At 49.9% G+C, this 25,518-nt stretch overlaps 2 protein-coding genes across 3 annotated transcripts in view; one reads left to right on the forward strand and one right to left on the reverse strand.

Moving 5' to 3' along the window:
• Positions 1–2,799, forward strand: part of HRAS (HRas proto-oncogene, GTPase) — a 42,046-nt gene extending 39,247 nt beyond the window's left edge. The window contains exon 7 of one of the 2 annotated variants that reach the window (XM_082283220.1): positions 928–2,799. The gene's annotated coding sequence lies outside the window, so the exon portion shown is untranslated. The remainder of the gene's footprint in view (positions 1–927) is intronic. The other variant, XM_082283219.1, reaches the window with a different exon arrangement.
• A 4,752-nt stretch (positions 2,800–7,551) lies between these two features.
• The window catches only part of LOC309574640 (USP6 N-terminal-like protein), a 76,804-nt gene continuing 58,837 nt past the window's right edge, over positions 7,552–25,518 (reverse strand). Inside the window, exons 8-16 of the mRNA XM_082284425.1 lie at positions 23,097–23,204; positions 20,005–20,114; positions 19,363–19,411; positions 18,170–18,290; positions 17,233–17,327; positions 15,597–15,662; positions 14,099–14,198; positions 12,738–12,890; positions 7,552–12,547 (exon numbers count right to left, since the gene is read on the reverse strand). Coding sequence (XP_082140551.1) covers positions 11,253–12,547; positions 12,738–12,890; positions 14,099–14,198; positions 15,597–15,662; positions 17,233–17,327; positions 18,170–18,290; positions 19,363–19,411; positions 20,005–20,114; positions 23,097–23,204 — 2,097 coding nt within the window. The 3' untranslated portion in view covers positions 7,552–11,252. The remainder of the gene's footprint in view (positions 12,548–12,737; positions 12,891–14,098; positions 14,199–15,596; positions 15,663–17,232; positions 17,328–18,169; positions 18,291–19,362; positions 19,412–20,004; positions 20,115–23,096; positions 23,205–25,518) is intronic.

Consider the following 25,518-nt stretch of genomic DNA (forward strand, 5'->3'; position numbering starts at 1 on the left):
CTTCCTCCTGTGCCCCACTCCCAAGGAAGAAAAAAGCAACTAAACAGTGCTGGCAACATTTGCTTCCTATGAGCACAAACCCACCCCAGAACCCCACCCCTCTGCTCCCAGCTGAGGCGTGTGAGGTCGGCTGGGGGCCGAGCCGAATGCTGTGCCCAGCACACTTATCACTGCTAAAGGAGATTTTCCAGATGTTTGTGTCCTCCAGATGTTCAGGAGCGTTTCCTCCGGATGGGGATATGAGCTCAAGACTTGTTTCCTGCTCTGGCTCACAGCTGACGGCATGGGCTTGGCAGGCGCTGCTGCTCCCTTACAGCGACTGCCAGGAGCCCAATCCCCATCACAGCCCAGTGACAGCACCAGCTTGGGCAAGAAAGGCTGGGAAAGGGTCACTTGGAAACACTCCTCTCTCTTACAAGAATATGCCCTGTGAGTTGCCTATGTCTTTTTCTGGTCAGGCAGAAACTGGAAACCAGAAATCCCAGCTTAATCTAGCTGCAGTGACCAAGAGCAGAGAGGGAGGAACATCAAGGCACATAAGAAGTGAGGCAAAGACATGCTGGGATTTGGGGAGAAAGGTGGGTGTGTGGCCAACAAAATCTGGCTGCATTTGCCTTAGACTCATTTTGTGGTTCCCATCGTCCCTGGTGGAAACATCTTGCCAAACAGTGCCCCTTCCCACAAGGAGGTTCAGAAAGAGGCATGTCTGGTGAGGTGCCCGAGGCTCACCCATCACTCCACCGATTCCAAGGCTTGTTCTCTTCAGCAGATGTGCTGATGCTTTGCTGAGCCAGGCCCACACCTCTAAGACCTGTGTAGCTTTTTGCTTTTGCTCTGTGGGCATAACAGGGTCATCCCAAAACGTGACGGGTGAGTCACTGGCTCTGACGAGGAATGGGTGCTCATGAGTGTCCTCTTCTGTTTCAGCTGACTGGACCGTGTCTTGGTGAGGTTCCCACTGTGCAGTGCGCAAGGAAACAGGTGAAGCGAAGGAAGAAGCAAACGGATTCAGAGGAGGAGTATGGGGGGGAGAGGAGGAGGAGGAGGACAGGGGGAGCATGAGCCCCTCCAAGGACTATCTCGCACTTCACCCAAGCCTGCGGCAAACAACTTTTTTTTTTTTTTTTTTTTTTTAATCCCCATCCCCTCATCCTTTGGCCTCCTCCCACCCCGGCAACTGTACAAAGCCACAGATTGAATCACAGTAAATTATTATTTGATCGTCTCAACAAATCACCTTGATGGCTGTGTCCTCCTTCCAGAGCCTGCTTCTACTGCTGCTCCGGAAGGATCGCTGGTGGGATGGCAGGGAGGAAATGGTGCTGAGATATGCTCTCCACAGACCAAGGTCATGCTGTAGATCATGGATGTGATTGGGGTGGGAGAGACAAGCTCTCAGAGCAAGACAGCTTGTCTCTGTCTCCAGTAAGTCTTTGTCATGTCCTCCCCAGCCCACCTGAAACTGCTGGCCCCAAGTTTTGGGAGGGTGGAAGAGTGCAACCAGTCCAAGCCCGTCCTTTGCACCCATTGAGTGCTTTGCTTTCAGCCTGGTCCTTGTGGGATTTATGGCCTCAGATGCAGTGCCCAGAAGGGAAGAAGCAGCATCGAGGGAGGAGATTCAAGAGCTGGGTTCACCTCAGCTGGTACCAGTTTGTTGCTTTCCTGATTCCTTTCCTGTCAGCTTTCTGGGACAAGACCTCCATCATGCTCTAGAGGTAGAATTAGGACTTTTTAGTCCCTTCCAGCACTAGCTATGCTAACTAACACCTGTATAGCACATACACCTCGGGCTGCTCCAGTATGTACAGGTAAGCAAATCCTCCTCAGCCCTGTGCACGGCTTCGTTACTGGGAGCACGTCCAGAAGGGCTCTCTTGCACTGCACAAGCTGTCTGGCTGCTCGGCAACTTAAGACTAAAGGATTCAGGCTTCCAGTCCTTGGGTTTAGAGTGGGTAAGTGTGTTTTGGATAAGGACTGATCTCTTGGGAACCCTGTCTCTGCTCAGGTCCGCTCCTTTGGGGTTTTTGCCTGAGGTCTGTCCCATGTGCCTTTCACTTTCAGCCCCAAGACAAGGCATTGCACTCAGTGCAGCAGGTGGCTTGGTACTTGCTGTCTTTCCCTCTTCCAAGCTATTGCACAGGCTAATTTAGCTGGCATCCAGAATTAGGAGCATCAAAGGGGGAAGGTGATCCAGCTGAGTGTGGCAGGGAGCTGTTCTGCATGGGCTAGCCCAGGCCTGAAAACGTGCTGGGTTTGGCAGCCAAGGCTGGTCTGGGTTGGGAGCGGCGAGGGTGGCGTGTGAGTCACATGCCTCACATGGCAAAACCAGTACAGAAACCCTGGTCACCCCCAGCACAAAGCCACAGCCCACCCAGGGCTTCCCACCATCCATGTGAGCAGTCTCCCATCGCACTCCCCATCCAATGTCATGCCAGGCAGCAGCAGAATTAAAGCAGCAGAATTCAACTCCCATACTCCTTGAGGGTGCTGTCTTTGCTTTTCGCCTGGGCAAGAGAGGACTTGTGCTAATGGCTTGCTTTTTGTAAATGTCTGCTCTGAACTGCTGTGGGGCACAGCCCCCACCCTGGCTGCAGCTGCCTAGCACCCTGTTCCCGCAGGAGATGGGCTGATAGCAGCTGGAGTGGGAGAAGTTGCCCAAGGGGAGAGTGCTCTGCCTTTAGCTGGGTGTGCTGTTTGCAGCAGCATCTGTCCCTGTGCTGGAAGGATTGCTGAAGATGCTGAGCCTGGTGTTACGTGATGGGACTGGACCAGAGACTTTCAGAAAACCTCCCACTCTGAGCTGTTTCAAGTGTAAAGCCTGGAAGTATGGGGTTTGTTCCTAAAGTTGGCACCTTGTGCCCAACTGGTCACCGGACAGAGGGAAGGGATACTTTGTCCTTCTTGAAGATCACATGGGGGCCTTCGCTTGGTAGTGTTACTGCACTTGGAACCTGGTGCTCCGCAGTAGAACTTAACCCATCCTTCCCCAGGCCCTTGGTGAAGAATGGGACAGATCTATCTGGAGGCCTTCAGAGGAGAAGTAACACTCTGGAGCTCTCTCAAGGACTGGATGGCTCTAACCACTGAGAGTCTCCTCTCATTTCTGGCTGGGAGTCAAATGCCATAGTCAAGGAGTGGGAGCTCTGGTCAAGGAAGCTGAGGAGCTCCAGGGAGCACCAGGGCTGAGGTGTCTTCATAGGGCAATAGCAATAGTTCCAAGACACTGACACATCTTGGTGAGGGTGTGCTAGAACAGCACTGGCCAGAATATAAACTACTTACAAGACTTTGGTGAGGAGCAGGAAGCTGAAGTAGGAGCATCTCCCTTTCAGAGAGGTTTCTCCACGCGGGGAAAGGTTTTCAAGCTCGTCAAACAGTCCTGGTCAGTAACAGACCATCAGAGGAGCTGGTTAGCTTTTTGCCGTAATTAGAAGGTCACAAGTCATTGTTCAAGTCCATGCTAAAAGTTGGAGGTAGGTTAGGAGCAAAAGGAGGTACTAAAAGCTTGACACCACAGCTCTTCTGTGAAAGCCGTGTATTAATTGTGTATTAATGTCGTACTGCATCTTTGTTGCAGGAGGAGAATCACAACAGATCAAGGTATGTCAGCTGTGATCTGGTCTCATCTTTGCTGTTGGCAAAAACCAGATCGTATCACTTCTGTCAGGTGGAGTTGTTAACTCTGGACTTGGCTTTTTCACTTGGCTGCCTTGGTGCTGGTAATTTGGGGACAGGACAGCATCTTGCTGGCCCCTGACAGGCAGAGGTCGGTACATGAGCTCACAATGTGTTCTCTGCTAGCTGAACTTCTCGAGTCTGAAAGTAATACCAGGATTACAGTTTCACTGGAGTGAATGTAGGTTTGGAGAAGAAATTGAGGGATTTGATTTTCCCCATAGTTATTCAAGGCACATTTGTTCTAGAAGTACCTGCACTGGAAGATGGAGTTTCCAGACACTGCAGTTGTTTCCCTTACGACAAGGAGCTTGTTGTGTATCTCAGTTCTGCTTCTGTGGCATGCGGTCAGGTGAGCAGAATGTACAGTTATTCTGATTATTCCTGTTCCACAGCTGAAGCTGGAAGAGTCCACAGAGGTGAATTTTTTGCTATATTTGGGTACATCAGCTCATCTCTGGTTGTTGGGATCTCTTCAGTTGGTCATGGCAAAGCTGAACTAAACTTGGTGCTGTGCTGTGGATCTCCAGCCAGTGTGAAAACCACCTCTGAGAAGGCTTCAGCCAGCATCCTGATTATGTTGAGACTGCGTATCCCATGATGGAGGAGTGCCACCTTTGAACCCATACTTAAATGACAAAATAGCTGACAAGGTCTGGTCTAGTCTGGTCAGGTCCAGATGTCTCAGCACAGATGTCTAATACATGTTCTTCTCTCACATCATTCAAGTGCCCCACACCCTGTTACAGAGGGGTTGGGGCTCCAGAGACATCACAGCTGAATCAACTGACAGAATTGCTTACAAGTCCTTAAAGATGCTGATTAAGTGCTGGAACAGATCTCATGCCTTTTGGTGTGTGAGGGCTTCCATAGGAGCATTCTCCCCACCCAGCAGAAGGGTGACTCCAAAGCAGCTGAGTGCATGGTGCTTGCTGAGGGCTTTGGCCAGGAGACATTTCAACTCCGGTTTGGTTGTGGCCTGCGCTATCCTGGTGCCCACATCCATCTAGGTAAAGAGGATGCTGGTGTATGTCCTGTGGGCCTCCCCAGCTGCTGAGGCTGTAGGATTTGGGAGATGGTTTGGGAAGTGGTCAGGCCTGCCTCTTTCAACAGCCGGGTTGTTATTTTCTCCATACACTGCTTTATACTTGGGGATGTACTGTAGGAAGGGGGTGACATTGCTCAGAGGATGGTGTGACAGCCACCTGCAACTGGTGGGAATGGGAACAGGCAGATGGGCCTGGCCCCATGTGCAACTCCTTTACTCTTGCTGTGGGTTGAGTACAGGATCTGTAGCTTAGGAGAGCCAAGGAACCAGCCCCAGCCAGGACTGCTGGGGCTGGGGGTGCCCTTGCTCTGCTCCCCAAGTCCCAGCCACTGCTGCCACGGCCCCTCTGCAGCACACGAGGAGCACAACAGCACCATGCAGCTCCCGCAGGTGACAACAGCACACCAGGACTACCATGGCAGCAGGACACAGCAGCACGTGAGCAGCAGGTGAACAGCCCAGCAAGCCCAAGAGGAGGAACACTCCCAGGCCCAGCCAACCTCTGACCGCCTCTGCCAAACTGGCTGGGGCACAAAACTGCCAGACACAGCACACCCATCTCTCTCCCCCTGCTACATCCTGGGAGCAGAGCCTAAACCAGCACAAAGCATTGCTCCCTCCCTCAGCTTGGCTCTGCTCCAGGTTCCACTTAGCATCAATTATTCAGTGCCGACTGGCTGAAGCCTTGTGGAGGCACGCAGGGGTTGATGAGCTTTCCCTGTCGTGGGAGGTGGGCAGGGATGGTGAGGAGCAGCCTGGGCTTGGCAGAGAGCCAGTGAGCAGCGAGGACAGACATGGTGACCCTGCTGGTTTGGCTGTTCTGAGCCAGGAAGGACAGGAGCCACAGGGGGCTGCCAGGGCACCAGAGCTGAGCAGAGCCTGGGGAGTTTGTAGTTCTGCCTTGGGGAGCAGCCCTGGGAGCTGGAGAGCTGGTTTGATGACAGCAGTGGCTCCACCAGGAAAAGGGGGATAGAGAATACTGGCAAATAGCAAGTGCAGAAGAAGAGGAGAACCAGGCCCTGGCTGATAAGACCACTAGACTTCAAACAGCAGCCTCAACACCATCTATGGCATTCATTTGCCACTGGTCCTAGTGCTGTCCAGCAAGAGCGTTTCTGTAACCTTGGGCTTTGGGATTGTCTTGCTCTTTGTCACCGGGGCAAGGGCTACTGCTGGAATGATGCAGGGGCTGTCTACTATCCCATCCCCTCAGGGACACGAGCACATCCCTGCTGCAGGGAGCATGCCACCACCTGGTGCTCCTAGCAGCAGCTGGAGGGCGGGCATGGCTTATGTTCACCCTAAGGTCTTACACTGCTCTGGTAAGAGAGGGAAGGGCCTAGGCTTGCCTGGGGGTAACTCCTAAGGGTGGCCTTGCCCTGGGAAGGACTCTCTGCCATGGGTGCTTGGCACCCCAGAACCATACCTGGGAGCCCCATCAAGCACCAATTCTAGGCTGGGTATCCGTGTGGCTCCTGCATTAGCTGGAGGGATGCTGTCAGAGGAGGTGGTGGAGCTGTGCCTGTCCCTGCAGGGACAAGGTGAAAGTACCACGGCCACAAATGGGCACATTCAGGGAGTCTGGGGATCAAGGATACCAATAAGCAGTATCTTTTTTTTTTTTCAACAACCAAGTGAACCAAGGCTATTTAATGTGGGAACACAACCCTCAAACCTAGCACAACTCACTTTCCCTTAGAGAAACTGCCCTTCTGGACACTTCTGCTCTCTCCTTGGCAGAGATGCTGCTTTAGCAGTTGGTCCAACGCTGTATCTAAAGCCTGCACTGCCTGTCACGTAACTAACCATGGCAGATGTTTAGACCTGGTCCCACCTGGCACTGCCTGAGAGCCAACAGGTTCATGGGAGCTGATGGCCAGGAGGTGACACAAAGCAGCTTGTGCAATGGGGCTGCTTGTGAGCACCTGGAACACAGGAGGGATGAGATTTGCTTCACTCCAGCCTAGGCATCTCAACCTTACTCAGGGCACTGCATCCCTGTGCTGGCATCCAGTGTGAAATGGCACAGGAGATGTGCCAAGAGCTGCATCCTTAGGGCAGTCCTGTACCAATGAACACTGGGGTGTTCAGTGGTGCTGGGGTTTTTTTGTAGCGTTGCAGACCAGGTTTTAAACAGTTGATACAAAGGAGCTAATTTAAGGGCACTGGAGAGCAATTTTTGTTCCTGTTTGAACTCTTAGGTGAGGCAGAGCAGTGATAGAAGCAGGAAAACCAGCCTACAGCACTCAGCAGGTGACACAGGGGGATGCCAATTTCGGGCACTGCTCTTAAATCCTAGGGTGGCATTTAGCTAATTCTGGCCCCTCCATTTGCTGTCAGTCATTGTGTCCTCTGTGCTACTCTGGCACAGACAGATGCCCTGTGTTTACCATGAACATGCTGCTTAACACCAAGTGGCAGCTTTCTCTCAGGGGAGCCAGAACACTGCTCACATTTAACACCTCAAAGGCAATAGCACCGTGGTCATCTAAGTCCAGGAAGCCCTGGCCATGAAATCTAGGGTGTGCCAGAGGTACTGCTCACTCACAGCTTTTTAAAATGCATCTTCAGCTGTCAGCAGCACCACCTTTCGCTCCCAGTGACTGCTGTAAACGTGACTCAGCCCTGACTCACGAGTGTGAGTCGCACCCACCCACCACCTGCTGTGCAAGGAGCTGTGTCCACCCGTTCCCATCCTGTCCAATCCTCCCTCCACTGCCTACGGGCAGGAAAACAAACACAAAATCTTGGCCAAAAAAGAAGCTTTGGCAGCTGTGTGTCAGATGGGATGCTGCCCTTTACTCAGCTGGGAGAGGACGGTGGTAAGTACAAAGGTGCATTTTTCTTTCCACTGCTGCTGGGGATGCCTGGATTTAACTACAGTAGAAAATCAGGGAGGAAAACAGTGATGGAGCAGGATGGACCTGTTGCAGCTGAAGCATACCCAGTGAACCACGCTAAAAGTCATTAGGAGAAGGCAACCAGTCCTCCTGCAGCTTCTGCTCCTGTAAGAAACCTCTTGGAGTCTGAACTTACGCTAAACTTCTTTAGCCATTATTATTACAACCATGTAAAACACAGCATCGAACACTCCGGACAGTGTAAAAAGGAATGATTGACTTCTTTTACCCCAAAAAACCTTCCTTCAAAAAAACCAAACTGAACAAACAAAAAAGCAGACATAAAAACGTTTTTTTCTTAAAAGTAATAATTATAATACATTAGAAAGAGTCATGGAAGAAGCGTTCCACGCTGTAAACAAGAATAGCAAATAAAAAGAAAAGCAGATGGTAGCCAGGCTCTCAAAGTGCATGGCTGAGAAACCCTGACCTCAACCTCCAGCCCCTGCTGGAGCTGGGTCCCGTGGCTCCTGCTGCCTGCCAGTGCTGCAGCCACTCAAAGTGCTCTATCACAAACAAACAACACAAAGAAAAACAAACCAAACCTAAAATAACCCAAACCCACAGCGTTGGTCTTTACCTCTACATGGAAGGCAGCAAGGCCAGCATCGTCTCAAGGCTGTGAGGGCAAGGACAGGGGAAGCTGCTTTCCCACATTTGCTCATGGTAAGAGTGGTTTTTGCTGAGGGCTTGAGACTGTTGCAGGAGGCTGGGCAAGGGCTGCAAGTGGCTTGGGTCAGGTAATTTGTCCTAGTGAGCTGTCACCCTCAACCTTCTTCCCTTCCTCTTCCCAGCGATAGAGCTGAGGCTGGGCTAGGCCTTGCTGCCACAGACCCACCATGGCTGCAGCTTTGTCTGCAGCAAGAGGCAGAGGAGGAGACAGGAGCGGGCATCTCCTTGGGGATCATGCATTGATGTGTTCAAGAGAGAGCATCACGCCAAGGACAGCAATGCATGTTGCTGGTTCCCAGCCAGCTGGGGCAAAAGGCCTCTTCCCAAACCTACCAGCTTGCTAGGACCTGCAGGATGGAGAAGTTTCTTAGGTGGCAGAATGAGGAGCTTGGAGACCTTCCCAGCAAGAAGTACACTGGTGGGAAAGAGGACCCTGTGTCCAGAAGTTCCTGAAACCAGCTGGTGGTTTCCCTCAGGCCTGAAGGTGACTGAGGGCCCTGCTGCTTGTTCCCATTAGGGCTTGGAGGGAAAGACAACCCCCCCACCCCTTGCCCCATCAAAATTCATATTGAACATCATGCACCAAATGCCATGCAATGAGTACTGACAGCTCTCCAAAATTAGAGCAAACCACCTTTCAAAATGTTAATACTGCAAAACATCCCAGAAAGACATTGGGTGAGGAGTCCAGGTGCACAAGCAACATGATGTGCAAAGGCTGTGTGCCTGAAATAAGGGGTCAAAACAAGGGGAAAGAGGTCTCAGCTCTTGCATGCATGATGCTCAGATGCGTTAGAAGGAGTCCTGTGTGGGCTTCAAGGAGAGGACAGAGCCCCATGCTACAGAAGCCAAGCCAAGATGTGACCGACAGCTCTCAGATGCTTCTTGTTGCTTCCCAGCGAGCTCCAGTGGCCAGTGGGCTGCTAGCAAAAGGCAATGGATATGTCCTGAAATACTGCTCAGGTATTTTAACACACAAATACATTTAACTATGCACAATTACAGAAAAACATACTCTAAATCAAAAACAATTCAAGCACCATTGTCCTAGAAAGGACCCGTGGTGTCTCAAAACACAAATACTGAACATTCAAAGAGCACTTTTCCTCAAACAGCAACACTTGACTCCTCACAACACCCCTGCGAGGTAGCTAATAGGGTTATCCCTGCTCTGCAGAGGGAGAGGATGGGCAAGGTTGGAGGCTCAGTGGAAGATGGGGTCTGGGACAGAGCTGGGGCTGCAATGGAAGCTGAGGGTGCTGTGGTCTGGCTTGCTGCATCCAAAGATCCGGTGCTCCCTTCGACACTCCCTGCTGCAGACATAAACCACCACACGTACACAAGGCAAAATAAACCCTGATAAATCATAGAACCATAGAATTGCTGAGCTGGAAGGGATCCACCAGGATCATCAAGTCCAGCTCCTGGAACCCACAAAGTAATTTAGTGGAAGTTTTCTGCTGGGCTTTCAGTAGGCTTTAGATCAGGTTATGCAATTGAAGCAGCCTGTGAGATAAAAAAGTAGGTTTCAAAGTCTCCTTAGAACTTAAAGGAGCTTTTGCCCAGGATCTTCACTGAAGGGATGGGAATCTTACTTGCAGTCCCACCTAAGGTGGCATTCGCAGTCACCCCTCCTGGACAGCAAAGTCAAATCCACCATATCTGGACTACTTCCTGCTTTTTCATTGATCTGCCTTCCTGATGAAGTCCTTTCATCTCTAGGGATGAAGTAGATGCTGGAACCAGAAATTTGGACCAGCTCTTTCCATGGGGTGTCTCCCCAGATCCCTGCACACCTCCAGCCAATGGCTTGGGCTGTGCAACAGCAGTACCCTGGGATGGGGAGGAGATGGACAGGCCTCTAGGACTTGGTCCATGAAGGGCATGTGGGCACCCATCATGTCCAAGTTTCCTTCGTGTTGTTAGTTCTGTGTGGGCTCTACCAGCAGGGCTAAGATCATGTTCTGGGCAATGTGCTCCCCCTTCCCCAATTCCTATGCCCTTTTCACCCTGACACTTAACTTACTCAAAGCAAACATGGACTTATCTGGGGTACTGTGATTAGACGCCATCACACCTCCCGCAGCTTGGTAGTGCAGGCAGGTTTCCCGAGCCAGCAGCCCCTTTTCCTGTTTGGGGAACAGAAAGGCAGCGAGCCTGCTCGCCACACTGGCCCTGCAAGGGTAAGGCCAGCAGAAAGGGCACTCAGCCCAAGAAACCAGGCTCCACCTTCATCACTGGCCTTGCCACCTTGAGAACTTGGGAAAGAACCACTCTGCTGGCAGTCCCCCACCGGGGTGACACCAAGGAGACGTCCCAGGGACTCAGCAGCTGTTAAATCTGTCCTCCTGGACACTATCCACCACGGCAGCAGGAGCCGGATACAGCCGGACACTGCTTTGTGGAATTGCATAGAGGGGGCAGCAGGCTGCCGGTGTCCTGCCACGATGCCATGGCACTGCCTGGAAATCCTGCTGCCTACAACTGCAGGTCTGGGAAATGAAATAAAGATCTATTGCTACAAAGGCCTTTGAAAGCAATGCTGTGACTGTGCCAATGGGGCATTTTAAAGGAAGTGTTTCGGACTCCAACACCTTGCACCTGCTTCCTTGGCTGTGGGTTCCCACAGCAGGCAGGAGCAGGAGAAAACACACAACACACTCACCAGCCCTGCCTCTTCCCCTAAGCAATGAGGCCTGGGGAGCTGCGAGGAACGACAAATGAAAGCATTTTCCAATTTGTCCATAGGAAACATGCAAATCCAATCTGCTGGTGTCTCCTAGAGCTGGTGGCCACCACTTCGTCTCCTTGCTGGGCACTCGTACCGAAGCACAGCTTGATGTGCAATGGTGCTGTGCTGTCACCCCGACAGCCCTGCTGACAGAAGGGGATCCTGTAAATGGGGCAAGGGTGCTTTTCCAGAACCTGCTTCTTCTCCCTCACCTTTCCTATCCCCACTAGAATGTCACTGACTTGGGCAGCTTTGCCAGGGAAGGAGAGCCTGAAAGGAAACTGTTCTCTGAGCGGGATTTGGCAACCTGTGGCGGTAATTTTGGTTTGGGGCTCAGCGGGGGTCGTGGGGCTTTCAGTGCGTTTAATGGTTTCTGGAGGCTTTTCTGGACCTCCACCTCCTCTGGGTCTGGCATAAGAGGTGGTGGCATGGGGGTGGCAGGCAGGGGATGTCCAGTCTCTGACAGAGGCAATGCCACCTGCTTTCTGTTCAAGAAGTCCTGCTCTGTCGCATGGGCCAGGTGGAGGGGAGTGGTGGTTTTGATAACAACGTAGGGGCTGTTCCCTTCCACCACAGGGGACGATGCCCGCTGGGTGGGGCAGCCCTCGGCCAGCCCTGCTGCCTCTGGCTCTCTGCTGGACAAGATGGGCACACTGCCCCCCGCCTGCCTGTGTGCGGGCAGCACACCCACGGCCTCGGGCCAGCGCACAGTGCCAGCAGCACTGCCCAGCCCATTGTGCTGCAGGCTGAGGAGCTCTCCTGTGGATGCCGCTTTGGATGCCGAGTGCTTCAGGCCCGTTTTGTCCGGCAGCACCGCCCTGCAGTGCCTGTCATCCGCCGCCTCCTCCCCACGCTCGCTCTCGGGGGAGCCATCGCTCTGTGATGTGCAAGAGAGCTGCCGGCAGCCGGCTGGCAGAGGATGGGGGGATGCGTCGAGCACTGCGTCTCTGCTCAGGGAAGATGCCTGCTCTCCTGCGGGCAGGGCAGCGGGATTTGCCTGCCACACTGCATGGTCCGTAGCGGAAAGCTCAGCGGTACTGGAATCTGGAGGAGCCGGCCTGTTTTGGAGAGAGGAGTCTAAGGAGCTATGCTCAGCTGGGGCATGGAGGGAGACTCCATGGTGCACCATGGCACAGCCAGGAGCAAGAGGAGGCTGCTCTGGTGATGGGGCCGTGGGCAGGAGGTGTTGCTGGGCCTGCATCTTGCTTGCCTTCAGAAGAGATGATGGCTGCCTGTCCACAGTGGGCTCCACCTGACCCTCCTCATCCAGTGGCCGCCCACCTGAAACAGGCACGTTCGTTGCTTCAGCCGCTTCACTGCCGTGGGAGGCGGGAATCCTCACTTCCACCACTGTCATTCCTCCTGGCGCGCCAGGAACTCTGTGGGGATGGGGCTCCCTGTCTGGGGTGTGCTCACCCACCTGGCCGTTCTGGCCGTTGGCCGCTGCGTTTTCCTTTATGGCTACTGGGTTGAGGGAGAGCTCCAGGCCCAGGGGTTTCCTTGGAAACTCCTCAGGCTTTGCTGCATTGGAAGCAGAGAAAACAAAATAAAACCCAAACTGTGCATCAGTTTGTTTTTGCACGCCCTGAATGTGAGGAAGACAGATGCTTCCACCCAACACGTGCCAGCCCTTCTGGGCTGCCCTGGCTCTCAGGCACACCAGCGGGATGCTCTGGTCCCTGCTGGGCTGCCCACCTTCCCCTCTACCCACCTGGTGGGGGCAGGTCAAATTTCATCTTGCGCAGTTCAGTCATTGAGACCTGCAGCTGCTCGATGACAGCATCGTCCTCGTACTGCAGGGAAGCAGCAATTTTCTCCTGCAGAAATTCACGTAAATCTTCCAGTGTCATCTTCAGCAAGCGCTCTGGGGGATGGGAGAAAGGAGTAATGGCAGTGGCACAGACAAATTTCAGGGTAGCACAAGCGTGGGTTACACCATGCTTTGGTTTCATCTGGGATTCTGCTGCTGTTCCCACTCCACAGTGAGACAGCCTGAACGCTTTTGCCTCTCTCCCACCTTCCCACTATTTCTCAAGGTCATCAATACACGTATATATCCATGCCACCTGAGCAGTAGCTCCTCAATGGCAGGACAATGGCAGGGGTGGGAGCTGTGCTGATGAGGATGCAGGTTTTGGGCCATTCCTGGAAGTTCTCACCAATGCCTCTAGGAGGAGGAAAAGCTCCATGAAACAGGCCCTGAGTGTTAGGCTGAACAGCCACTGCTGGCAGCTGCCACCACCAGCCAGGGACACCAGCCTGCACCAGCCAGGAGGCAGGGATGCAGGAAGAGGTGCTGGCTCTTACAGGCAGGAATGGGTTGTAGGGAGGGATGCCAACCCACACTACACATTCCTCAGAGAGGAGAGATTTCACAGTCAGACTGAAACATCTGCCTGGCTGCCAGTTTACCACTTTTTGCAGACAAATAGGATACTTCAAGATTTATTTCTGGATAGCCTGTTCTTCATTTAACTGAAGGAAGAATAGGGTGGCTGTTTGCAGAAGCCAACACATGCAGTCCCATAAATTCTGCTGGCCCAGTCCCGTAAATTCTGCTGGCCCAAAGGTTCTCATCATGCACTCCTGCCCCAGATGAAGGCCAGAAGAGTGACAGAGCAAGGCTATCAACTTATGGGAGTGAAGGGGTTTAAAGTTACAAAGATCTCAAGGTGGAAACATCACTGCCTTAATACTATGCAAGAAAACCAGCTTTTGATCATTTTAGAAGTGTATTAATAAATTTACTTGTCCCTCTACAAACTTTTCAGTTGAACCACCACATAAAGCTCTGCAGACAGATGGGCTGCTGTCTGTATTGCTCCTAAAGGCAACTTGTGGGGCACAGCACACAGGAAGAGGTGGCTGGGAGTATTTCAGGTGTGGTTTCTGTGCGCTGAGCACAGCAAGTCAACCCTTGTGACATCTCATTTCCTCCCCAGGACTGTGCCTTTTGCAGCCAGCACAAGGCACCAAGCATGCTCTAAGTGGCCAGCTAGGCTTTCCAGGTCAGCAGCACAAGGGTGGCCCAGCTCAGTGCCACCATAGCCACAGGGTCAGGTATGACCTTACTTTTGTGCAGTTTGAGGATGGTGTAAGCCATGGCCGTCAGCACCCGCTCCCCTTCCAGGATGTAGATATCCCACAGCCGCAAGGTCAGGGTGAACGGGGTCTGTTTCAAACACACAAATACACAAATGGGATGATAAAACAGAGGCTGCTGCCATCACTGCATCACCTTGCACCAAATCACACAGCAGGGTTAGGCTTTGCAAGCCAGGAATTCATCTAAAACACAAATATGTCTTTTATCATCTATGGTTTTGCCTTAAAGCTAATGAACTTGAGTGGCCGGGGAAATATTTAAAACCCATCCGTGAATGCAGAAAAAGGAGAAACTTTCCTCACAAGCATGCTAGCACATGGATTCCCCTACCCTGGAGGGAGCACCATCATCTTTCAGCCTTGTCTTTCAGCACAAAAACCACCACCTGTATGCATCCAGATTCCCCAGAAGGGCTATTTATGGGATAGGTCTGAAAGCCCAATGATTGAATGTATCACTAAGCATTAAAAAAATCACTCATTTGGTGTGCAAAGAAGAGGTCTTTCTTACATACAGGCTTATTTCTACCTGCTAAAAACACTTCTGCAAGAGGTTTTCATTTGCACCCAGACCTAATCTGACAACAGAATTGAACTGATACCCAAAATGATGGAGCAGACCATACCTCCCAGCAAAGATCTAAGGCACTTCACCAACACAGAAATTAATATTAATCCTATTGTGATGTTTAGGTTCAAATTTAGGATGCTGCACTTACTCTCCAGAGTTTGGCACAACTGACCATTGCAGCTCTTTTACCACATGCTACTGCAGTTAAAGGGATTTTGCATTTTATACAGCTTTTAGTGGCAAAAGCACTGAGTTCCCTCTTGAGGGGAAGGGGCCATCCACTGTTTTACAGAAGACTGGGCAGCAGAAAATTGAGACTGGCGCACACAGATGTCCTAAATATTAGCAAGTCTGGACACTGCATTCAAGTCCAGCAAGCACAATGCTGACCCTAAAAATAAAGTAGTCTTGGCTCGGGACTAGAAAATTAGCTCTTGACAAATCAGGATAATTTTCTCATGCTTTCACATGTTTCCAGTCCCAATCTGCTCCTCTGCCTGCAGCTGCTGCACTGCTATTTGTTGAGGTTTGTGCCCCCAGCTCTTCTTCTTCCTATGTTGTTTCCAGAGCCAAAGTGAGGTTAATTGCCTTTGCAGCAGTGCCAGTGGGCAAGAGAGAGATCTCTCCCAACTCTGAAGCTTGTACTGCTGATGCTGAGCCATCTCCCAGTGACTGCTTGTGATGAGGCAGCAGGAATTGGCTTGTCATCAGTGACATGCAGTTATTTTTAGCTTCTCCCTTATTAATTTTTTTTGCCTTATGTGAGTGTACATAATATCCCACCTTATAAAATATTAACACCTTCTTCAAAGTATAATATTTACAAAAAACCCCAGGCAGATTAAATGTGCATGCAAACAACAGAGCAGCAAAAAACCCCCAGAGCATCCTCACCCGGTCAATGAAACACTGCAAGAACCACTTGGTTGTGTAAATCCCAGTAGTCATCTGCTCCTTGTCCTGGGGGAAGACAGCAAAGAGAGACAGTCATTTCACCAGGCTCGTTACTGGAGATTCAAGCAGCTCGTAAGGCTTTGGGGGAGATTGGCTGGCTGGTTGGTTGGTTTACTTATTCTGGGGTCTGGGTGCAGGATGTGGCTTGTCTGCCATCTCCCAGCAAAGCCCCTGCTTTAAATACTAGTGTTGAAGCCCTGCTTTGGCCCTTTGCCCAAGACATGCATTGAAACTGATCCTCTATGTGCCCAGACTTCGGCCACGACACTGGAGAGGGATTTCTGGGAGAACCTTTTCTGGCCTAATACATACTTCAAGAATTTACAAAAACCTTCTAGGAGCACAAACCACTCACTCCTAGCAGACTACCATTTTTGTTTCCATAGCAATTCCCACGCAAGCCTCTCTGAGCACAGTCAAGCCAGCTTTGGAAGCACCACCTCGGTTGCATGGCATGGCTGTTGCAGGAGCAGGACAGCCTGACAGGCTAAAGAAAACTTTTAAAAACCTCACCATCATCACCTCGGTCTAACACTTGTCCATCTGGTGCACAGTGCTGGGATGCACAGAGCTCTGCATGCATGCAGAGCTGACATGACCTCTGCTGCAAAGCCAACAAAGCAGTGGGGATGGGAAGAGAAGAAGAAGCCCATGGGATCAACAGCTGGCTCCAGCCTTTGCTTTTGGCTGGTGCTGTGCACCTGCAAGGCTGGAGAGCCTTCGGGAGCAAGAGGAATGAGCAGCTTTCTGAGTTATTCCCATCCCCTCCCCTGCCCGTGACTATAATTATGTGAAAACCTAACATGGCTCTGTTTCACTTTTACAGCCAGAGCTGGATCACTTGCAGCACAAAGCAAGAGCTGTTGCAGATGAATGTAATACAAACACCTTTTCCTAGAGATTGGAGCCACCAAGCCCCTTGGGAGCATAAGAAAACTTTAGGAGTCTGGCCACTGAACACCAACTGTCTACACCAAATGCAAGGGGGAGAAAGGCAAAAAAAAAAAGGAGGTGAGCAGGTGCTGCAAAACAGTGGTCTGGACATTAGACTGCAGTCGGTGTGTCCTGCAGATGCTCCTGCAGCCACCAAATGGGCCTGTACCATCTGTTAGAGAGAAAAGCAACTGGACGTGCCCAAGCAACAAAACACCCAGCAAATCTTATGTGCCTCCTGACTTTAAACAACAGCAAAGCACTTGGAGCTAATAATTACTGAAATAAGACTCCAGACAGACCAGCATCAGCCTTTGGGCTTTGCAGCTTGTGTAAGAACACAGCCCAGCCTCACTGCTGTTCCTCCTGCTGCAGGCTCTGTAAGCCTTCCTGCCTGGCTCTCCTAAGGAAGCCTTTAAATTTTAGCAGTCCCTCCACTAATGATGACCAGCAAGCCAATGATTACCATTTGCTTCAGCAAGATTTGGGAGACCCATTTAATAAATGCCTGCCTCTGCAGCTGAAGCAGTCCTTTATGGTTAGAAATACGTTCAGCTGTGCATCTGTTTGGCAGAGGACTATATGAACTGCTTTATCATTAAAATGTGGCATTATTATAGAAAGACTGATAGTAAAGAGATACCATGTGCTTCTTCAGTTTGGGAAACATTTTGTTTAAAATCTGTTCGTGGTGGGCTTGAAACCTCTGCAGCTTCGGGAACCCAGGAATGAAAAAACCTTAACAAAAAAAGACGAGAGAAATAAAAAAAAAATCATGAAAGCTCTGGAGCAGTGACAGGGACAGCCTGATTTTCTATAAACTCATCTCTTGCATTGCCTTTTGAAGTTGGCTTTTCACCTTCTTTCTCAGAGGCCACCCTTCACCCCATCTGGGCAACAGGACCCTCAGATCAAGTGCAGCTGGTCCTTCTCACCCAGCCCCACAGTGCAGGCCCACACAGCTCCCGCTGCCTGCCTGTGACTTGGCTTGGCCAAGAACTCTCCCAACACACACCTCTGTGCTTGCCAAGTTCAGAGAAAAGCTGAAGATGTTTGAACATCACAAGCTTGTGCAGTGCCCTGTAATCTAGAGGAATACAGATTTAAGACTGTCCAAAGTTATCTGCCCATAAAATAACCTTCTGTGCATAGATTACTGCTAACCATGAGTAAGATGAAGGTATCTTTAATGTGTTTGAAGTAAAATAATACACCACACATTTAGTGGAATTACATCCACATTTAGTGTGGATACTCTTGGATGTACTTCTGTGAGACTTCTTATAAACTCATAACCTTGAGTTAATTGATTGCCAAGGGCAAGGTACCCTGGAGGGAGGACAGCACTTCTGTGAAAGTGTTAATTACTGAGCACTAAAGCTCAGGTGGATAAAACTCGTTTTTCTGATAAGAACTTGTCTGCCTCCAAGAGTGAAGTTCAGCTCCCTAGTCAAGCTGTGCAAGTAGTTAAGCCTCACCCACTTTAATTAAAAATGTGAGGAGAAACAAGGCTCTACCAACCAACCTGAACAACCTTCCCTTCTTTCTCTGGACATCCCCCACCCCCAGCCCAGCCTTACCGTGCATGGCGTGGCGCTGGTTGGTGAGCAGCTGTGCCAGCGCCCAGAACGCGTCCTCTTCATTCAAGTACATCAGGAGGATGGCTGCAATCTGGCTCATCCCTTGGCAGTAGCTCACTTCCTGCAACAGTCAACAGGGGCACACATGCTGCTGTGCCGGCAGAGCCTACCATAATGCTAAAGCTGCCTGTACTTCCCTCTCCTCTTCCAAGGTCTATCCCATTTCCAAGTCTTTACCATTAACGTCCAAATTCACAGCTCCCACACGTCTACAGCACCTACCATGTCACTGATTCACAGAGTAGTTTGGGTTGGAAAAGGACCTTTGAAGATCATCTCATCCAATCCTCCTGTCATGGGCAGGGATAACTTCCACCAGACCAGGTTGCTCAAAGCCCCATCCAAACAGACTTTGAACACTTCCAGGACAGGGCATCTACAACTTCTCTGAGCAATTATTTCCATGCCTCACCACACTCATTGTAAAAAATGTTTTCCTTATGTCCAATCTATCTTTGGGATGACAAACAGCATGTGGGTCTGATGCTGTTTTGGATTCCTTCAGCCATATGAGCACTGAAGTAATTAAACAGTAAATAAATCTGGTAAGCATTTATCTGGCATGAGAAAGGCTCCTTAACTAACCCCCTCAGCATCTTCTGGGATAACTGTCCCCTCCTGGAGGTGGAAGCAGTAGGTTCAGCTGCTAATTTAGGCTTATTCTGCCTGTGTCCTTCAGCTAAAAATGACTGGTTTGCTGTAGTAAATCAGTTTTCAACAAGGATGCCATTTGGTGTAAGACAAGAAGTCAGAAACATGACAGACTGCCAGAAGACTAGTGTTGCTGAAAAGCCAAGGAGCAATCCCTTGTTCTTTGCTGACACTCATCCAAATGGAATCTGCCAGATGTCATTTACCAGGTGACAAAATGAACAAGGGAATGAAACAACTGTGCAAAGATTCTTATGCTGCCTGAGAGTCTTGCAGCTCACTGTACAAGCCAGCATTAGGACTTAAAATTGGAATTACCACTGGCTAAATTAGTGTGTGTTTATAGATATATATACACATGAAAATATATATGTCTACACAAATATATAAAGCTTTTCTTTAAATCTTTACATATATGTATATATATAAAAATAAATATATAAAGCACCACGCTCTTCCTGTTAACTGGATTTACTACTTACAGTGTTATAAACTGAGTATGCTGACAGGACGTGGAAGAGTGCCTGTTGCCTGAGGAGAAAGAAGGATATTAAAACACCTGAGCACGAGGTCTCCAGCTTCATGAGCACACCACTGCGTACACACAGAGAGCAAAGATTCTGAAAATACCCAAACAACTGGTACTTAAGGCTTTTGCAAGGAGCAGGGCTCACAGAACCAGAAAGTATGTTCCTCAGAGACTATGTAGGGCAGCCAGGTGTGATTTATCCCAGTGACAAAGTCACTTTGTCAAACCTCTCCAACCCCAGCTGTTGTGGAGACCCCATCCCTCCCAGATCCTGATGGGCCCACCCCATCATCCTAGCCATCCCGAACCAAGCCTTCAGCAACTGTCACCCTTAGGGGACAAGGCACTGCAACAAGCTATTGCTTGGCTCAAGAACTGGGGCTGAGCCTGGTCCAGCGTGGACCTCTCTTAAGAGAGAATCAGCAGCCCAGCATCTGTGGGTCGCACTGTGATGGTTTGAGGAGAAGGCAAAGATGGCTTTGCTCTCCTGTGAGCCACTCTGAGCCAGGGCACTTCTGTCCACTCCATCCAGCTCATCCCTCACATATGCACTGGCACCACTGCCCATATGGCCACGGAAGCCTTCCATACTCACTTCACTCCATAGCGATCCCGAAACATGATGTGGTTTCGGAAGGTGCGGTTAACATCCAAATCTATCTGCTTGATTTCCGATGAAAAGCACTTTGCTTGCTCTTTCATTTGCTGGAAGGGAGAGGGGCAGACAAGAGGCAGGAATCAGACACCATCTCAGCCCGTACCTCTCTCCACACAGTGAGAAGGAAGGATTCCTACAGCTGGAGTGGCAGCTGGATAGCTGCACAGAGCCACCCAGAGCAGGGGTGACACTGATGTCTTGCCATGAGCAATGAACTGCAGCCTGGCAGTGAGCCCCTGACCCCTTGTCTGTGCTGCTGGCCCAGGGAGAAGGGGATGACCCCATACTCACATGCTAAGACAGCACAGCTGCCAATCCAGCCTTTGCCCATCTTTCAATGCAGATACTGCACTTTCAGAATCTAGAACCTTTACAATTCAATTCCACTCTCATTTATTTTGATTTCTTTGCCTGTCTGGCTGTCATAAAGCATTGAGAGCTCTGTTGATCCTTAAGGAACCAATATGCAGATGTACACAGCACTCTCAGCTTTTCAGAGGCTCAGTCATAATTAAGTCCAAATTGTTATGACAGACTCTGTGATCTCCAGCTACTACTTTCCCTGCAGAAGAAAATAATCTTAGATTTAAGGAGTTTCCACTAGAAGAGCAGTCCTGGAATATTCCCTTGGACTGGTATAAATTTTAAGAAACTGGCAGAGTCCAAAACAGAAGCTAAACTCAAAGCCAAGAATCCCCATGTTCCCCCCAGGCTGGCTAATCATTTAAGGCAGCATCACACAGAAAAAGGACTGAAGTCCACTGCAAAAAAATGGAAACTCAAATGGAAGTTTAAGACCAGCTTAACCAACTGTCCCCTCAGAGCCCCAAGATGAAGATGCTCCATGGACAAATCCCACTGCAGTCCCATTTGCAACCCACTGTTCAGCTCTGCACTGCCAGCAAGGACCATTATGCTATAGCTAAGCTTCTCATCTCACAGCCTTTAGATACCACCAGTGACCATGCCCTCCTCCTTTAATGTCTCCAGGGTTAATTGCATGAAGAAAATACATTCTTTGACTGTCTTCAGGCACACTGAGATTCACCAGCAGGTTTGGAGGCAGCAGAGATGAGCAGCAAGCCCAACTTGCTTTAAGCCCAGGGTCAGGACCCTTCCTGGCTCACAGAGGAGACAGAAAATAGAACACCTGCACAGATACTTATCATCTCTTCCAGCAGCTGCCATCCTGTGAATGCTTGTCAGCCTGATACCAGGCACCTCCAGGCTGCTGTTGACCTCCCAAGGTGGCCACATCAGCTCTGGGGAACATCAGAAGGTCATTAGAACCCTCATGTGTCCAGCACAGCCAACAGTTAGGACAATCACAGCATCTTGGGAATATTAACTCCAGCCCTGAAAGAAGCTGTATGGAGGAGCAACAGTACAGAGGCTATTTTGAATTACTGCCTGCACAGGACAAGTGAGGATAAAAGTGATGATGGAATGAAGATCTGATGAACAACATAATTTCCCTGCTGTAAATACTGTGGTCTCTGTATCCTATGGCTCCTTGCCCTCTATAAAGCAGGCAGACTACCTGAGAGAATATGACTATTCATGTGCACCGGGTCACTTCAGTTCAAATTTTCCTGCTAAAGGGCCTCTTGTTTTCCCTGCCAGAACAACACAGAAATCTCCCAAAGACTGTAAATACCCTACTTTGGGTATTTTTAAAACCACTGCACATGAATAGCAGGTAGGTCACACAGCACTTTGTCACCTCCATGCACCCCAGAGGCTTCATTAATTGTGCAAACCTTAAAAAAGAAACTCAGGATGGGTTATTCTCCCTTTTTCCCTTGTGTAAGTAAGCTGGGGGCTCCACAGATGCTCTGCTGAGCTCATTAGTGCTGTGAGCCCTGCAAGCTGGTGGCAGAGCAGAGACTGGAAAGCTGGAAGTCCCATCCCAAAGACCTTGTACAAAGCAGTGGGTAAAGCCAGGATGCCTCTGCTCTGCCCCATGGCCAATATGTTTCTCCTGCTCCCTTCTCAAGCTCCCCTCAAATCCTCTGGCTGCAACTAACAAACCCCAGGGAGGCAGAGCATCACACCTACATCAAAAGCAAGCGTGGCACGTCCCATGGTAGCCTCCAGGCCTTTGTGCCATGGGTCATGCCCCAGGGAGAAATGGGGTGGCCTTGTCCCTCCAGGACACAAGTCTGAGGCTTAGTCCCGTCTTGAAAGCAAAACCCCTCAACCAGGACCTGCACTGAGCCTTTCCTGGAGGAAATTAGGGGAGAGCTAATTACTGGCAGCAGGTGGCACCAAAGAAGAGGTAGATTAAGATGAGCTTGTAGAGGGTTTGCATCCAGCAAAGCCTATTAGCCCTGAAGCTCCTGTTTATCGCAGACCCCTCTGGAGCACAGATAAACTCCTTGTGACTTTCATTTGTTTGGATTGCTTCCCTGCCTGCACAGCACAGCTTTGAGGGAGAGAGCACAATTTTAATCTGCTGGGAGAGCTTCCTTATCTGTGCTTCCTGCGGTGAGCCCAGCCTTCCCCCAGCCCTTGTGTGTGCCTCCATCCCCCACGGCACCTCGCCAGTAACATCCACGCTTGACTAACTATAAAAAGTGTTAGCATCATCCTGCTTAAAAGGCAGGGATTTTTAGAAACACCTGTCGGAAGCAGCACTCAACCTCCTGCCTCTGAAAAATAATTGTCTCCACAACACCCTGATCCTCGCCCTGGTACACGATGCAAGATGAATCATAACACAGGGTTGGAAAATAAGTTAATTATCAACCAAGGGCTTCCACATGCTGCCTATGGAAAGGTTCCCCTCACTCTTCCCTGCATCTTTCCCTAAAGATGCAACTTTGCTCCCAACTTCCAGAAGAATAAACGGAACCAGCATATTATGGAAAGCAGCCAGCTAACATGCTAAAAGACCCCAGCTTAATATAAGCCCATGGATGAAGAGTTGATACCCTTTGTGTTTTCAGTCCTCACCAAACCAGCTTCATCAACCAATCTAACCTCCCTAACCCCTTGCTCCTGTTGTCTTTGCCAGGTAGAGCCCATACCTCATATTTTCCTTCATTCTCCTTCTTCATCTTCTCAACATCCAGGAGAAGTGACCAGACCTGGCCTCGCACCTGAAGCGGGATCCCTTTGTACACGCGCCGGCACATCTGCAGGGAGGAAAACACATGCAAGGTTAGCTGGGTCCTGCTGGTGGCAAAAACATTTTCTCCATGGTTTGCTGCTGCAGATCATCAGCCATCTGAGCAGACACCCCAGGCAATCACTTCCTCTGCCTGTGCTGGCTCAGGGAGGGCATCTCCAATCTGATGGATGAGCTGAGTATCTGCATCCATCAAAGACAACTACTCAGTCTAAATCACAGAACCACAGAATCATAGGACAGTTTGGTTGAAAGGGACCTTACAGATTATCTAGTTTCAACACCCTTGCCATGGGCAGAGACACCTTTCACTACACCAGACTGTTCACAGTCCCATCCAACCTGGCCTTGAACATTTCCAGGGATGGGGCATCCACAATTTCTCTGGGCAACCTGTGCTCACAGTAAAGAATTTCTTCCTTACATCTAATCTAAACCCGCCCTCTTCTAGTTTAAAACCATAGCCTCTTGTCCTATCACTATCTGCCTGTGTAAAAAGTCAGTCTCCCTCATTTTTATAAGCCCCCTCTAAGTACTGGAAGACCACATAAAGGTCTCCTCAGAGCTTTCTCTTCTTCAGGCTGAACAGCCCCAGCTTCATAGGAGAGAGGTCTTTGTTCACTTCATCTCACAGATGCTTCTTCCCTTTTTCTTGTCATAAAGCCCCCATTATATTTCAATGGAAAACAGAAAAAAAAAAAAGAGCTTTTGTTCCATTGCTGACTTCTTCCATTAAAAGAAAAAGCTTCATAAAAAAAGAAAAATATCCGTTTCTGAGTGTTTTCCTTCCTTTCATTCATCCCATCTGTGAAATGCCTTGCAGCTGCACTACAAAACCCACTGTAGCACTCCTCCAGATTCCTGAGGACCCTTGGGTACATTGAAGGACCTGTGGCACATTCCCAAGCTCCAGTCATGGAGGGTATTTATGTTGCCTTATGGTGCTCCCTTAGAACCAGGCAATTCCTTGGGAGGGGACAGAGGTGCCAGATTTCCAGTCAGAGGAATGAGCCTGGAGCTGAGAACTACAGTGCCCGACCAGGCAATCAACTGGAGCTACTGTCACTGCCTGGTAAAAATGCATCCAACCACGTTCAAAATCCCTCTTCTTTTGGCATAGGGTGTTCTGCTTCATGCAATCCAGGCTAAGGTAAAAGAAGGAATGCAATCCACAAGGAAGCACAGGATCCTAGTAGAAGGTTTTCTGGATGTGGGCCTGCTGCACTGCCTTTGCCACAGCAAGCTGAACACCTGCTCCTCTTTCCTTTCAGACCCACCTCGCACCACCAGCTTTTTTATTTCCAACCTGACTTTTTAAGGTCAGCCTCTCACAAGGGCTATAAAGACCTTAACCATGGCACTGTGCTGGCTCATGGCTTCCATGAGCACAGACTGACACTCCTCGTTTCTTTACTGCCTTCATGGCAGCAGTATGCCTACAGAGGGCAAAACCCAGGAATGGTGGCCCTTGTCCCAAAGAGTTACAAGACCAGGAGGTAAGACAGGAGGTGGACAGGCTAGGGGACAGCAAAGAACTAACACCACTCTCCCAGTCAAGAGGAGTATATAAAATAACTGTAGTAAATGCCAAGATCACTATGTAGGACCAGAAGAACCAGATGTGAGAATGCTTTTCCACTCCATTACGATAAATATTTCAGTATTTCTGCTGACAGTCTGTAATGTATCCTGATCCTGAAAGTGTAATGGACATTTAACATTTAAAACCCCATCCTCAGAACTTCCCAAATGCTTGCTCTGTCCCAAGTGTTGCTTAGCACCAGCTATGAAGGTCCAGTGCATAGCCAGGACCAAATCCTGCAAAAATCCTTTACCAGATCCTGTCCTTCCCTCTGTATGCACCAAATAACAGCTGTCCCCTAAAAGCAACCTCACCAGCAAGACATGCCCATGGAAGGCCACCATCCTGTTCAACAGCATCCTGCATTTTAAGTGGGACATCACTAATTCACCATCTGCATACCCAAAGGCCCATGTAAGGAGGTGCTTCTAAGGACAGCAAACCTTCATGCCATGTGGGACAGATTCATACCCACAGCTGAAAGACCCATTTCCCAAGAGTCATTAAATCAGGATGAAAGAAGTGCAATGCATCAAGAGACACAAAGCAAAAGGATTAGATGAACCACATCCCCAAAGCAGCAGGTGCCCACAAAAGCTTAGCTCCTGCAAGCACTCATGCCTTTATGATTGAAAAGCTGAGACGGGATCAAGAAACTGGAATATGTACCAATTCTGACAAAAACACTAATTCAGAAAAGATTACTTATTTCCAATGGATTAGCAGAGACTGACAGCTG

The sequence above is a fragment of the Coloeus monedula genome, assembly GCF_965178545.1.
Source record: "Coloeus monedula genome assembly, chromosome: 6".
In the NCBI taxonomy this organism is placed as follows: domain Eukaryota; kingdom Metazoa; phylum Chordata; class Aves; order Passeriformes; family Corvidae; genus Coloeus; species Coloeus monedula.